Below are 15,161 nucleotides of genomic sequence, written 5' to 3' on the forward strand. Positions count from 1 at the left end.
GCTGGCGTTGAACTTGGCTACCCGGGCAGTGTCACCAGCCCCCTGCTTGACCAAGATGTTGATGTCTCGATCGAGCTAGCATGGTGCTGTTTCGCGGGTTGTTAGTGGTTGCCCTGCCACCGCGACGGGGATGCGAGCGCATCCTGCGTAATGGCACAGACCAGTCAGCACCACCCAGGCGCAACTCCCTGTCCACAGCTCATTTCGCGGCGGGAAGGAGAGCCCAAACAGGCGAGGGGGAACAGCCTGGAAAATAAATCGCCCACTCCTTTTGCATCTGGCCTTGGTTCGCTTCTTGACCGTTCTTCTGAATAGCATCATCTTCTGCATCATCGAATCCATCAGCCAGCGTTTTTGCATCGACTAGCCCTTGCATCTTCCTTTGCGCATTCAATCGATATTCCCCCCTGAGACACAATGGTAAGTGGAACCTGTCCCTGTTTATTCGCTGCGGGCACTGGCACGCGCGCGCCCCTCTCGATCCCTCCATCCCAACCCCGACGCATGGAAAGCATGCCAAAGCAAGAGCCAGGAACCCCGCGGTTGCCCACGACAACAAAGGCACAAGGTGCCACAATATTGGAAGCCGCAGCGCTCTGCCATAAGTCGGAGCACTGAAGTGCGCCTGGCTTGAGCGCTGAGCTGCAAGGTCCTGCTTCTTCGTTGGCATCCATCCATCTCACAGTCCAAACACCATCTTCTGCCAACTTTTGATCGCAATCGCTGCTCCCTTGCCGCTTGGGTTCTTTGCGCCTTGTTCTCGCAACCACTGTCCTTATCCTCTCGATTCCGCCACCAGCACGATCGCAAGCCAGCGCTTTTGCACCAACCACGAAGCATTACATAGCCGGATCTTTTGAAAGGAGATTTGTTTGCGACAGCGCAATATAGGAACAATGGCATCTAACCAGTTCGACGGTCAGGCTTCTACCAACTACAAGGAGGCGTTCTCGCTATTCGACAAGCGCGGTAACGGCCGTGTCGCTCTCGACAGCTTGGGTGACTTGCTCCGCGCTTGTGGCCAGAACCCTACGCTCGCCGAGATCCGTGAGCTCGAGAAGAACGTTGGTGGTGACTGTGAGTGGTACCCCAACGCAACCCGATTTTTTGTCTACGAACGGCAGCTGACATAGGCTCTTTTCCATCCGATAGTCGACTTCGAGACCTTCCAGCGCGTCCTCAACAGGCCAGGCGGCTTCCGTGACCCCGGCGAGCCCGAAGAGTACTGCCGCGGTTTCCAGGTGTTTGATAAGGACATGACGGGTTTCATCGGCGTTGGTCAGCTCAAGTACATCTTGACAAACCTCGGCGAGAAGATGACGGATGAGGAGGTAGATGAGCTTCTCAAGGCCGTTGATACCAGCTCTGGCCAGGTGAACTATACCGGTATGTCAGGCCCAGCGTTTGCGTTCTTTTTTTTTTTTTTTTCGCGGCATCCCTGGGAAGTTTCGAAGCTAACGATATTTGTGTGACGCAAACAGAGCTCGTCCGGACTATCCTTGCCAACTAGAAAACGAATCGAGGTCGAGAAGAGGTGGTACGGAATCATGACGAGAGAAACTGGGTTTGGAGGTCAAACATCGCTGGGCATGGTTTAGGAGGAATTACGGGACAAATCCGTCCAAAGGAGAAGGCGTCATATACCATCTATTACAGGGAAATTGCATGTGTTATAATCCAGGCAGGCGTCGGAGTCTTGATAAGATATGAATTTGGACATATCATTTACCAGGAACTGGGGAGGCTTTGGACGTATGCCATGATCACCTGTGCTGGGACTCAAATGTTCGTCTATACTATCTCTCTTTCAAGCCCTTTCTCTTGCGTGACACTATGGCCGACGATTTGGGGGGCTGTTTGCATAGGTTGTCAGTGACTCGTCAAGGACTCAGCAGCATGAACTTCTTTATGAACCTATTTCCGCTCAACCCAAAGGGCTGGATCTTTGAAATCAGTCACCAGGGGTAAACAACACCTGAAACATCACGGAGAATCAGATTAATAGGTGACGAACCACTGGCCGGAATCTTCCTGGTCACTAGCTCCCGGCAACAATGCCAAACACGCTTCCGTCTTCCATCGAATCTGGGGTAAAGGGGGACGTGGGGATCCGATGCCCGTCTCCCGGCCCCAGCCCGGGTACGGTCGTCGGCCAGGAAGCAAGCCATGATAATTGTCGGTACCCTCGGAGATAACAGGCATCGTTCTGATCGAAAGCAAAGACTACATCGTCTTGATCATGTACCTTATGTAATGTTCCTGCAGTAGACTGTATGTAAGTTACAATGTCCGGTCACGGAAGCCGAACGCCCTACGGCAAGTGGACCTTTCCACAGCGGCTTGTATCGGTCTTGTCAACTATGGAGCCCCTGGCCTCCGTTGACGGCCATGGATCGTGTCTTATTTTCTATCGGCACCTAGCAACGGGTAAGAACCTTTTTCTATGACACCATTTTTATTTCGTATTTGCAATTGCCAAAACTGTGCCTTTCCTTGACTCATCTCGCACTTTTCAGGGGAAAATTCTGGCCAAAATTCAGACAACTACTATGTTACCGCCTCTTTAGCTGTTTGACCACTACCAACAATCATGACGACCTCGACGACACTCAATGAAGGATGACACTCAAACATACAAAACGCGGACGACATCCGTTTGCCCTTGGCAACATTGGAATGGATAATGACACTAAACGGTTCTCGAGATTTACGCAAACGATAGACAATCATAACGAAAACGGGCACTATCCGGACTGATGGGACATGCTTCAACAATGGCCTCGTACGGGTTATTCACGTTTTAGGGGGTGGAGGGAGGATCGATGCGATTTACTCAGATCTACTGAATTGGATATATAAACACGACACCTCGCCAACTTATCAGCTTTTATTTTGCACATGATCGACAGCAACTGGAAAGGAGGAGGAAGAACGCCCTCAGCTATTGTCACCGCCCCTTACTCGCAGAGTTGACTATCACGGAAACCTCGTTCATACGACCTTCTTCACCACACGACTCACACGACTACAAAACGCCATGACCGGAATGTACGACAACCCACCTCAGCCTCCAGGGCTCTGAAATCATACGCCAGCAAGCGTCACCGCCGCCTTCGAATCCTGGGCCGACAAACATCGTGCTGCGCTAGATGCGATCGTAGCCAATGTCAACCTGAGTGACCCGAAGACTGTCACATTCGAGAACATTATGCGCCCCGAGCTCCAGTTTGAGAATGAGAAGTACTCACACAACCTGCGTTTCTACCAGCACATTTCGGCGAACAGCGAATTGCGAGACACCACTCGCAGAATGGACAAACGGTACATTGAATTCTGGACTGATATGAAAATGCGCGAGGACGTCTTCTGGGCGAGAGATGCTCTGTATCACCAATCTGGTCTAGCGGCAAGCAGGAAACAGGATCCTGCTCGGTACATCACTGAGGACATTGCAGAGAATGCAGGTTTTGAGGACATTGAGAGTGCTGTCGCTCTGGAAGAAGAGTGGAAAGCAGCCATCAGCCGAGGATTGGGCCTACCGTCTCAATCTCAGCGTGACCGCTTCAAGCAAATCCAAAAGCGCCTGGGACAATTAAGAGCGAGTTCGTAAAAAACCACGCTACTGACAATGGCTGCAACTGGTTTACCCGTGCAGAGTTGGACGGCATGGACGATGATGTTATCGACCAGCTGGCAAAGGGAACGGGCGAGAATGAAGGCAAGCACAAGGTCACGTTCGATCCCAGTCATTACGACATCTTCCTTGAAACGGTTAAGGACCCGGAGGCTCGAAAGCGCATGTGGATTGCCATGGAGAACAAAGTACACTACACATCGTAAGTGCCTGCTTGTGGTCACAAAAATCTACTGACAATATTCCGTCAGTGCCCGGAAAACGTCCCGCTCTTCCAAGAGGCCATGCTTCTCCGACACGAGGCAGCTTGTCTACTGGGTTACCCAGACCATGCCACGTTGAGGGTCGAAAGCCGAATGGCGAAGACACCCACGGCTGTCAACAACCTGTTGGATGACTTACGAAACCGTCTTGCACCCCTTGCCGCTAAAGAACTCAGCCAGCTACTCGATGCTAAGAAGAAGGACTGCGAGGCTCGAAACTTGCCATTTGATGGCAGTTTCTATTACTGGGATTGGGATTTCTACGACGCCAAAGTCTACAAGCAACAACATGACCTCGACAACAAGAAGATCGCCGAATACTTTCCGATTGATTCCGCAATAACAGGCATGCTCAACCTTTTCGGGGAGCTCTTTGGCATCGTTTTCGTTAGGTTATCCGCAGAGGATCTCGGGCGTATCTTTCCTACTGGCGTTGCAGAAGATGTCATGTATCACACGGACACCATCATGTTTAGTGCCTGGAACGACGAATCCGAGGGCAATGGCTTCCTGGGGTACCTTAACATTGACGCCCACCCACGCGAGGGCAAATACAGACACACGGCAAACTTTCAACTGGAACTTGGGCACCAGAAAGCGGACGGCACGAGGTTTTACCCAGCCTCGGCTCATGTTTGCAACTTCCCTGCGCCAACCAAGGACAAACCCTCACTCCTCGACCACAAACATGTTGTTGATCTATTTCATGAACTGGGACACGGGATCCACGGTCTGGTTTCACCCACTCCTTTCTCTCGTCATCGCGGGACAGCAGGCAAGCGAGACTTTGTCGAAGCCCCCTAGCCAGATGCTTGAACATTAAACCTGGAGGGCCGAGTACATTAAACGCATCAGCAAACACCATCGGACTGGCGAGCAGATGCCTGACGACATGGCTGAGCGGATTGCGGCAAGCAGGCATTTCCTTAAGGCGCTGAACAATCTGTGGCAGGTGTCATCCGCAATTTTTGACATGGAGGTTCATTCGCCGAAATCACGCACCGAACTGGACGACATGGACTTTGCCAGACGACACAACGAGCTGAGAAACGAGCTAACAGGGTTGAAGGGACCTGAGGCTCTTGGTGAACCAATGTGAGCTTTCTTTTGTTTATGTCGCTCCATAATTCGTATGTCTTCGCATATATCTAACAATTGTGATGGTAGGACACATGGCCATGGCAACCTCCATCATCTGTTTTATGAGTACGACGCAGGACTCTACAGCTATCACTGGTCTAACACCTACACCTACGACATGTTCTACTCTGCCTTTGCTAAGGATCCCATGGATAAGTCTCAAGGTCACCGATATAGACACATGGTTCTCGAGAAGGGCGCCTCGCAAGATGAAATGTTCATACTTGAGCAGTTCCTGAGCCGCAAACCCACTACCGATGCGTTCTTCAAGGAGCTGGGCCTGGTTGAATCAGTGGATACACCGTTATTGAAGGAAAGTTCCTTCGCTGAACGAGACCCCGCTATGGACAAAGGCCCCTCAAGTGAGGAGCGTCCTGCCGTCGAAGCAAGATCCATTCTTGAGGGAAGTCCCCCTGTCGGGGGAAATACTTTCGTCGATGGAGGCCTATCTGTGGATGGTGCTTACGTTGTCGGTGGTCGGGTTATCGAGACCTACCCCTCTGCTGAAGGCGGTCCCGTTGTTGAGCCCACTTCACCGGGGCAGAGGATCCGCCACAAAATGCGGCATATTGCAGCACACTTCAGGAGGAACAGGCAGTGATGGGAGTATCCCAAGGATTACCGCCGCGTTGCTACTCAGTCTCTATTTATCATGCTCGCTAACATATGCCCTGCAATGTTAGAACAGAGGAAGGAATCAATATCAAAGACGTTATCTGTCATCCCAACTCTTCTCATTACGATGCATGTCTTCTTTGTTGCCATCTCGGTCCTCGTCACCTCCGCCAAGTTCATCATGACTCTCACGCCGGGACATCTGAAAGGAACAGCTATCCGTTCCAGGCCTTCCTTCCGGCGGTGAGTCAGTCCAGTCCCCTCCAAATACCCCATTATCCAAAGCAGGCTCGACATCAAACATCCAGACTACTCCACCGATCTAATTTTCCGTGTCAACCATATGCATCAGTATCCCTTCATCAATGGTTCCCAAGCTCATCGACGCTCACAGCAGACTTCGGACGACTTTAGGCTAGGCAAGGCAACCCCAGATACGCACGGCCGATGATCGGACCAAGCGCCCGCATGAGTGTCCACCTCCCTGGGCCCGGGCATGGCACCCTCCCCCCTGGACGACAAAGGTACTTGACAGGTACTTCGTCGGATCATGCATGTTCGTTCGACCCGGCCGTGCGGCGGCGGCGGCGCGAACGGCGTCCTGTCTCGTTCCATCGATTGTTCATCAAAGATCATCAGGTCCAAGAGACAACAGACGGCGCTTGGCATTGGAGTTGCCTCGGGATCCGGTTAGTCCAGATTATTGAAACATCATGATTGGCTGTGTCCGTGAACCAAGACGTTGCATATCACCGAGCGTATTCCGTGATAGTCCGTACTCCGCGGCTCCCACCAGACCACGCAAACAACACCACGCAACTAGCGTAAACGTTGACAACCAGCCTGCCAGCCTACGAGGCTGTTTCGTTTCTTCTTCCCAACCATCTTTCTTCCGCCCTGAAGCTTACTACATACTCCACCCGTTGATCCTTATGTCCGCCGTTCACTAAACCTTTCTTGCGACCGATAAGCACCACCACCCAAAAGAGTGTGAGTGAGAAGACGCCTGTGAGCGACGTGAGCGACGTGAGACGTGAGATGAGCATGTTTGGGACACCCATGTTTGAGGCTCCGAGACAAAGAAGCTACCTAGTGTACTGTAGTCAAACGGCACTAATGTAAGTTAAAAAGCCAAGCCCGGGCCGACTTATACCATTCCGGGCAGGTGAATAAGGTAGGGTAAAGGGGAATTCCCCGACCACGAGGCCAAGGCTGGGATGCGGCTGTGACAGCTACTGCGTAGCTGTAACACACCATGGGTGTTCATCAAACGTTGGCACTTGAGTTGGCCGGAAGTTGGCGGTCGGAGATGTGATGGATGGGATGGGGATGGTCAGTCGATCGAAATCGAATGGTGAGTGCATTTTCGATAGCCGCTGTTTCGGTAGTTGTATGCGACGTTGGCAGCGTCGGCATTTGGCATGATGCTGCTGAAGTTGTACGCTACGGTAACCTGTTGGGTGACCGTGGTGTGAACTGCTGGCGGTTTGTGGTTCTCGTCGCCGTCCACCCGGAACGACTTCGTCTTGGCGGTGATGACCCTTCGAATTCTGAACTGTCTCTGTCCGTCATCAAACTCGCCGCTGTCAGTCAACCCGTGTTTCTCCGGCTAAATTATAGGACCAGCTGTGTTACTGTTCCCACCTTTCCCGAGACAACGGGATGTGGGATGGATGGATAGGTGACTTGGTCCTAGGACGGTGACGATCTGAGGGTGAGCATATCGTCAGTCAAAGTCACCTTGAAGATGGGACAAACCGGAGGGGGTGGCGGTAACCAGCGACCCCGCCAAGACCCCGAATACGGTCAATTGTTTACTCCGACCCTCCTTCGAGCCTCCCGACCCCTTTTGCCCGCAGCATCGTTTCCGGCACCATCACCACCACTTGAAAGCATTGACCATTCAACGATCCCGCTCATTTTGATTCAAACAGTTCACCCGCTTTCTGGCAATCTCCGAATCTCGTTGATCTCACACAAGCGAGCCCCGACAACCCCAAACCCCAACTTTCTCCAACAACCTTCCCCAACTTGATGATGATGACACCCACCAGTACCTACAACCACTGTGCCGTCCTGGTCGTTCAGCTGGGTTCCCACCCACCCGCGCATTTTACTCTTTCGGACCAATCATACCCCGTTCATCAAATGTGAGGCAGGCCAGGGGGTTTAGCTTTAACTTTATCCCCACCGCAGGTCGTCGAGAGATCGAGGGTGAGGCATGATGAGCCCTAACCCCAACCCTTCCTTCCCCGTAACTAGGTACGAACGGTACATACGAGGGATGTCCGCCGTGGTCGTCCGCCCGCCGAAGGCACGTGCGGTATTTCCCTATACTACACTACTTGTATTTTGTCACAAGTTGATCACCTGACATTTGCAATCTGGTAGAAGGGTCCTTTGAAGTGTTTTTATGTGTGATAAGGCAATGCTATGCTTCTAACGTGTGCCTTTTGCATTTCCCAGTTCTTCGGGGCGCATGTTGCAGGTTTTCTCTGACTCACTCTGTCTCGGTCTGTATACCGGTACCTCAGTGCTTTATCAAGGCGAACCATAACGGTATCGAACAACATCACACATTATCAAGCTCTCAGGTTGCAGAAACCTTCCTGCCTTATCAACGTATACCATAGCATGGCACGGCACGGCATAGCATAGCACAGCATGTATCTATGCCTATGATAAGGTACCAACAACTAACCGGCTTCACCAAAACGCTTGAAACATCCCATCCCATCCCATCATGACGGACCAAAACGGGAAAAACAGGCTTATCTCACTTGCTCACTTAGGTACCTAAACTGCAAACCCCAAACTACACTAGGTGCCAAGTCCAACTTCCCCAAGTTCCCCAAGTTCCCCAGGACCCCCAAATCCCCAAACTTCCAAGAACTCGCAGGCAACGCAGGCAAAACGCAGATCATCATGAACAGCTTTTCCGTGAACTGCATTCACTCACTGGATCGAACTGGTCGAAGCCAAAGCTGCCAAGTGAGCCAAGTTTATGTCATGTACACTACGGACGGGACTTTGCCGCATTTACCTACATGTACCACCTGTCTATCTTGTCCATCTTGTCAATCCGTCAATCATCGCCGGTCTTGTCCATCTTATGCCATCTTGTGCCGGCCGTCTAGACTTAGCCCGTCGGTTCTTATCCCGGTGTTAGGCGATGATATCCTTTTCAACAACACCGTGACTTTTTTGGTCCTTTCCGCTAGCGAGCGACAGTGATCATGACCTAAAATATCAAAACATCACGACACTTGTCACGACAGTGGTTGAGCATTATGTAAAACTCCCCTCTGCTCGGTTTAGGATAATAGTACCCGTACTCCATAGACCGTCTGGACCGTCTGGACCGTGCTGGACCGGCCCTGGAAAAGGACACCCGGCCGGGGCACCGCCCGCCCGAAACACACAAGGCTCAGGCTTTTCCCCGGATTTACAAAACCCACTACACTATACGCTTGGTATTCCGCCACATCTGTCTGGAACGCCAACAAAGTAGCTTGTATTGTAGTAGCGATGACACAAGTTTTTGGTGTTTGAGAGACGTGGCCGTCGAGGCGAGATTCGATCTTGCTCACTTGGCTGGCTGGTTGGCTGGCTGCCGGGGTGAGGTCCGGTGGAGGGTTTCGTAGCCCCAGGATTGTTGAGAAAAGCTCCACTCAACACGAGAATCCTTCACAAACTCGAGATCTCGGATGCGCGTGGCCAAAAAAGGAGAAGGCTGGAAGTCCAAGGTAGAATTAGAAACACAACGGGAAAGCAACTCAACGAGATCGTGATTTTTTGACCCGTTTCTCTTGTTTCTGTCAAAGGTGTGTTTAGAGAACGTTATACCCTCTATAGAGTATAGGTAGCATCTTATCATTGTCCATCTCTTGGTGGCGCATTAACAATGATTGGTAAACATGTTTCCATCATTAGGTAGGCTACCTGCCCATCCATCCATCCATCCACCATCCATCCCGTCATGTCTTCGCGTCGTTCGTGTAGTTGCCATGACCCATGACCTTCCCATATAATACATGCATGCATAAAACGTAAAAAAAGAGGCGATACGCGTATCCAAACCACCAAAGCCAAAACCGTGGAAGAGCAGTTCCCAATGCAGCAGCGCACCGCCTAAAAAGAAACACCCAGAGGACCACCACACGCAACGGTCTCAACTCAGCGCTGGTTTGCTCGGTGCGAAATCCTGAAACTCCGACTCATAGTAAACCGGAAAATAAAGAATACTCAAAACATTTCCTCAGGCCGACAGGTCTGAGGAGGGGGTATATAAAAGGGGCATCGCATGCGAGGACAAATATCCATCACAACCCGATATTAATTATGTAAAAACATCCAAGAATCGGATCGTAGGTGTGCTTCGGGCTGGATTAAGCCACAGGAGCACAGCTGTAAGGCTGCGAAACCTCACCACGATCGTAACGGTCCATCTAATAAGCGAGTTAGCATTTATGCGCAAAGAGCAAATGGAAAAGCGGGCCAAACTTACAATGTCCTGGATGGCGGCGTAGGTACCGACACCAAGAATGATCATGCCGATGATGAAGCAAAGAATGTTGAGCGCATCCAAGAAGTACTTCTTGCTGACGCTCTTGGCGTCGTTCCTGGTAATCTTGAAGTACATCAAGGCCGGGAAGTAGAAACTGAAGCCGGAGATGAACAGAGCCGAGCAGATGGCCAACAAATCGGAGAAGAAGGGAATGGCCTCAGCAATAACCCAGGCAATGATGGTAATGCCAGCGTCGAAAGAAAGCCAGACCATCCAACCCTTCGGGGTGTTGACATAGCGAATGACGTCGTTGGGCCAGATGCGCTCGATCAAATATCTGCTGACGACAACAGTGTTGATACTGCCAGAGATGAAGATGACGGGGAGGGCAATGCCGAAAGCGACCTTGGCGAGGGTGTGGCCAGCAGAGAGCAAGGCAGGAGACCTGACCTCGGGGCCAACGAAAGCATAAACGATGCCACCGGTGACCGTGTAGATGACGATTTCGATCAGGCCGAGAGCGACGATGGACTTCTTATAGTCAGAAGGGGTGTGCATTTCGTCCATGAAGCTGAACTGGCACATGGCAAAGCTGTAGGCAAAAACAATGTTGCTGACAGCAATGAAGCCCTCGGCAAGGCTGAGGTTCTCCTTGGGCCAGCAAGACCAGGGAACCGCAGCGAGGCCACCGTCCTGGTTGCTCGAACGAATGCCAGTAGCAATCATGGTGATGAGAATGGCGGCGCAGATGGAGACGAAATCGATGTAGCCAAGAATAGCCACCTCGGCGAAACTGGGAGGAATGGCGAGGAGGAAAAGAATGATGGCGGAGACAACACCGAAGACGAGAGAGCAGGTACCGTTGCCGTTTTCCGTAATGGTGCCCCACATGATGGTGCCAGTGAGGACGTGGGAGCCGACGATGAAGATCAACTGGAGAACGAACATGAAGCTGATGATTTCGTAGCCCCATCTTCCAAACATGACACGACCAACGTCGGCATAGTGGGCAATTTCAGGGTGCTTCAGCTTGGTTTGACCGATGACGTGAGCCGTGTAGATGCAGATGAGACCCATGGCGACGGAGAGAATGACGCCAGGGACCATACCGAGAGTAGCGAAGGCGCCAGGGAGAGACAGAGAGCCAAGGGCAATGGCCTCGACGATGAGAACGACCGTCAGACGTTTCCAGCCGAGACGGTGGAACTTGGCATGGCCCTCGTGCTGGGCCTCGGGCTCCTTGAAGATGTCGCCGCCCATGCCACGGACCTCACCAACATGCTCATCTCCGCTCGACTCCCCGTACGGCATGATGGCGTTTGGGTCGTTCTTTTTTGTCTCGTATTGCGAGTCCATGGTGGATGGGTGTGAGGCCTTGTTGAAGGCCTTTGGCGACAGCGGCTTGGTTCTCGCGTCTCAAGCTGGTGGGATGGATGAAGAGGAGTGGAAGAGACGGAAGATGTTGTCTGGGGAGAGCCCAGGTATAAGTATGGATGGGGTACGGACAACAAGCGAGAAAACCAGCAGACGATCCAAGGTCCAAGAGACAGGATGAACTGCGGGGGACCGGGGCAGATTAAGTATGAAAGAGAAAGGATGGAGAAGGCGGGCGTCGGATGAGACAGGTACTTGGGAGGTACGTGAGAGGGAAGAGCGACATATAAGCATGCGGCGATGGGGTGCACTTGGGGCGAGGCGGATCTCTTGCAGACGACTGCACTAGCCAGTTGGAGCAACCAGGAAGTTGACGAGTCAGGGACAATCTGATGGAGCTCCCCCATCTGGCCTATGCGTACACCATCTGGTCGCCGTACTCCGGGATTGCCGAAAAGGATCATCCTCGACAGCATTTCCAAAACGACCAGCGATCTCGGCGACTGAAGAGACAATACAAGCCAGGTACACCTTGCACTTTGGCTCTGTCTTGCTTCCATGCCCTTGCCCTGGCGCTGTCCTCAGTCCTCACTGCTCTTGCCAAAACTGCTCGGAAACTGCACTCGCAGCCTGGCGATTGCCGCTCTTTTCTGACTGTTGCCGGACGCTCTTGCCACATTATTTAGTGTAGGTAAAAGCAGGTGGTCTAAAGTCCAAGGCAACTACCATTGCTTTGCAGCTTCGCGGGCATAGAGGCTGCGTAGGACAAGCTTGATAAGGCACGCCCTTCACAACGGTCCCGACTCCTGCTTTGAGATTGTGACTGTAGTGATAATGCGTGGCGCACAATATGCCTAAGATAACGGACCACGTGCTGACCTCAGAAGGCCGGTGGTTCTAGACAGGACTTGTGATGGTGAAGTTGAGTTCCTGTCGCCCTTGCCCAGGTGGACCCAGGGATATCAGATGCAGAGGCAGCTCCTCGGTCACTCGAAGAGGCAGGTGGGAAATTGTAGGAAGCTGGCCGGCTCGAGGCTTCCCGAACAACGACCATTCTGTTAGTCATGGCAGTGGACCTCATGGACGGGCCTGACAGGGAAGTGGTGAGAAGTCGAATGGGAGGTGAGAGAAAGCGGAACCAGCACTCGCCAGCAGCGGGAGCAACAATCCAACAGGCAACAATAGTGGCCGGTGGCAAAGAGAGCAAAGCCCGACCGGGATTCCGAACTGGAGACCGGAGAGATATCCACTTGGTGCGTGAGGTGGATTAAGGTCGAGGATAAGCGGAATGCGAAAGCCCAACAGACTAAAGTAGTGCCGGCATTGCTCCAGCAACTCCACGGCTTTTCTCCATGCCCGCGCTATCCCACGACGTCGATTGGAGAATGGCAGTTTTGCCTGTTGTGCGTGGTCCACGTCCGGTCCATGTACCTTTTGGGTACACAGTTCCAACAATCTCACAGTCACAAAACTATCGCATTGTGTGGTGGCAGGGAGGGCGACGAGGGCCAGCGGCGGAGCGGTGGACTCTGGGGCTTTTCTTGGAGGGGTAGATGGCGCTGCAGGGACCATTAGTAAACCTGCGCATAATAATTCCATACCGCCAGGACCGTCAGCTCCTCTGTAACCGTTGCAAGTGGAAGCTCCTTCGCAATCGTAATGAGACTGATGCCGGCTTTCCCTGGCCGTGCCTGGCGACTTCGGGGTAATGAACACAGTTGGTTTTGGCTTTAGAATTTTTCCAAATGTTCGACGAGTGGGTGGCTGCACATGATTTCAGGGTTTGGGGGGGGGGGGGGCCACACGCTACGACAACTTTATGACGACATGAATTGTGGGGACTGTGTCCGGGTCGGGGGGCCAGCTGTCCGTCATCAACCTCGACGACGTCGTCCGCGACTGGTGTGTCCGGCGGGAAAAGGTTGAAGTTTGGGAACACTGTGCTCGCCTACAAGGGACTGGAATGAGTGAATGACGGAACATGCAGTCTCCGTTCTTGCTGATGAAACTGAGTTGCGTTCGCTGGTGACCGGGGCCAGTGTGTAGATCTGGGGAAAGTAACGTACCCCGAGTCCCGGAACGCCGTCGGTGGTGTCTCTCGTTCCCCGGACCTGACAGAGAATAGCTTCATCCTTGTTTAATTTCCAAACTCCAGGATTGAGCCGTTGTTGAACACCACACTCCCTGAGGCACCTGAAAACTAATTTGTAGCGAGCCGTCTGCGGCGTGTTGTTCCTGAATTGTTAGATTGTATGTATTGGAGACGCAATACAATGACGAGGCGAGGTGATGAGGCGTGCAACTTGATTCCGGGGACTTTGGAATCGTTGCACTTGGGGATAGCATCACGTCCCTGGATGAAAGGACGTCATCTGTGTCGTTCCTGCCCAGGATTGCGGCTGATTCCAGATCGTGGGGGATGGGGGTTTGCCGAGATTGGCTACTGTGTGACCTAACTACATACTACTAGAATACCGCACACATCCAGATAGTGCATCTAAGCTGACGCATCTAGAATTCCAGGAAGCCAAGCTACTGCACGAGCCAGCAAATCTCCCGATATCTTTGTTTTCCCAAGGTCCGTAATTGCACCCAATCTTCCCTTTCTTGATGACTCCTTCTGCCCATCCAGTTCTAGACCTATGCAGGTCGGCCCAAGTGATGCCTGTCCCATGGTGTCGTGAATCTGGGGAACTTGGGCTAGAGTTTGGAGGCCTGTCACGTGTGTGTTGTTCTCCGGCCCAGGTTGGACCCCAGGACAACCAATGCAGAATGCGCAGTTGCGACCGGTAGCGCAGACATTACACCATCGCAAAGCCGGGGAACCATCTTCTCGGGAGATTCGAGGGGCACGAGCAAAGTCCAGGGTAAAACCAGGTTGGACGAACCGGTCAGTGCGTTATTCCAATAGCGCCGGCCAACCCCTTCCTACGAGTTCGTCATCAACCGCGGCCTGTAGCAGGATTACCCGACAACGAACAAACCAGCCCTCTCACGAACACTAGAATATAGAGGTAGCCTATACCAGAGACGTTCTGATCGAACAACCGAAGGGCTTCGAATCAACGCACTTCGATGCCCAGCATTCCCGGCAACCAGACAGATAACGGCTGCCATGCCAAGAAACTCATGAATCGGACCTTTGTAAGCAAACTTTTGCCTGGGCCCGCTCCCCGCTCGCTGGAGAATAGCCTCCTGTGGGGAGAATGGGAAGAATCTCGCTACAATCCCCACTACTTTGCTGTGCTCGACCGGTATCGGAGATTATGGATCTTCTCGAAGTTTGCAGGCGGAGACCTGGGACGGGCGGATGGACTAGAGGTGCACTAGTGTAATGGCTGAGCTGTTCTTGATGGCTTCTTTCCAGCTTCTTTTGCTTTGCCTTTGTAGCTTGTTCTGAAACGGTCTGGACTCCTGAGGCTCGATGGTCGTTGATCGGCCGAACCTCGACCTGCCGTGTTGATAGTCGGCATGTGATGATGAGCTGGTACTACTGCTTATGAGATGCGTTGGACCGTTAGCTTCTGCTGGCAACACCACTCAAACAATGATCACAGAGGTCGAGATCGTCGGCTCTGGTTGGGGTAGTGGAAGACTGGCGTCGTTGGGTGGTTGGAGTTTCCTGATT

General features: G+C 52.4%; 5 protein-coding genes across 5 annotated transcripts; 3 read left to right on the forward strand and 2 right to left on the reverse strand.

Annotated features, from left to right (window-relative positions):
* Positions 1–280: 280 nt before the first annotated feature.
* SMAC4_04743 (uncharacterized protein) lies at positions 281–1,818 on the forward strand. Its single transcript, XM_024655676.2, has 4 exons — positions 281–420; positions 924–1,077; positions 1,153–1,386; positions 1,482–1,818. Exons 1-4 carry the CDS (start codon positions 418–420, stop codon positions 1,508–1,510), a joined length of 420 nt encoding a protein of 139 aa, XP_024511525.1. The 5' UTR covers positions 281–417; the 3' UTR covers positions 1,511–1,818.
* A 724-nt stretch (positions 1,819–2,542) lies between these two features.
* On the forward strand, positions 2,543–4,701 carry SMAC4_04744 (uncharacterized protein; the record flags this gene model as incomplete). Its single annotated transcript, XM_066090169.1, has 2 exons — positions 2,543–3,822; positions 3,886–4,701. The coding sequence occupies exons 1-2, from the start codon at positions 3,667–3,669 to the stop codon at positions 4,699–4,701; spliced, it is 972 nt and encodes a 323-aa protein (XP_065946525.1). The 5' UTR covers positions 2,543–3,666.
* An 88-nt stretch (positions 4,702–4,789) lies between these two features.
* Positions 4,790–6,319, forward strand: SMAC4_04745 (uncharacterized protein; the record flags this gene model as incomplete). The annotated part of the gene is made up of 2 exons (XM_003346524.2): positions 4,790–4,992; positions 5,065–6,319. 2 exons carry the CDS (start codon positions 4,790–4,792, stop codon positions 5,636–5,638), a joined length of 777 nt encoding a protein of 258 aa, XP_003346572.1. The 3' UTR covers positions 5,639–6,319.
* A 666-nt stretch (positions 6,320–6,985) lies between these two features.
* On the reverse strand, positions 6,986–7,764 carry SMAC4_04746 (uncharacterized protein; the record flags this gene model as incomplete). The annotated part of the gene is made up of 2 exons (XM_003346525.1): positions 6,986–7,261; positions 7,714–7,764. 2 exons carry the CDS (start codon positions 7,762–7,764, stop codon positions 6,986–6,988), a joined length of 327 nt encoding a protein of 108 aa, XP_003346573.1.
* A 1,732-nt stretch (positions 7,765–9,496) lies between these two features.
* Positions 9,497–11,594, reverse strand: SMAC4_04747 (uncharacterized protein). Its single transcript, XM_003346526.2, has 2 exons — positions 10,160–11,594; positions 9,497–10,100 (listed from the first exon to the last, which is right to left on the reverse strand). Exons 1-2 carry the CDS (start codon positions 11,513–11,515, stop codon positions 10,041–10,043), a joined length of 1,416 nt encoding a protein of 471 aa, XP_003346574.1. The 5' UTR covers positions 11,516–11,594; the 3' UTR covers positions 9,497–10,040.
* Positions 11,595–15,161: the final 3,567 nt, after the last annotated feature.

This window comes from Sordaria macrospora, chromosome 3, assembly GCF_033870435.1.
Source record: "Sordaria macrospora chromosome 3, complete sequence".
NCBI classification, from domain to species: Eukaryota; Fungi; Ascomycota; class Sordariomycetes; order Sordariales; family Sordariaceae; genus Sordaria; species Sordaria macrospora.

Excerpts from the sequence above, each read along its gene's own strand:
- SMAC4_04743 (XM_024655676.2), top strand. Across the intron at positions 1,078-1,152 it reads GAAGAACGTTGGTGGTGACT|TCGACTTCGAGACCTTCCAG; the intron begins GTGAGTGGTACC and ends TCCATCCGATAG. Across the intron at positions 1,387-1,481 it reads TGGCCAGGTGAACTATACCG|AGCTCGTCCGGACTATCCTT; the intron begins GTATGTCAGGCC and ends TGACGCAAACAG.
- SMAC4_04747 (XM_003346526.2), bottom strand. The coding sequence starts at position 11,515 with ATGGACTCGCAATACGAGACAAAAAAGAACGACCCAAACGCCATCATG. Across the intron at positions 10,101-10,159 it reads ACGCCGCCATCCAGGACATT|ATGGACCGTTACGATCGTGG; the intron begins GTAAGTTTGGCC and ends CTCGCTTATTAG.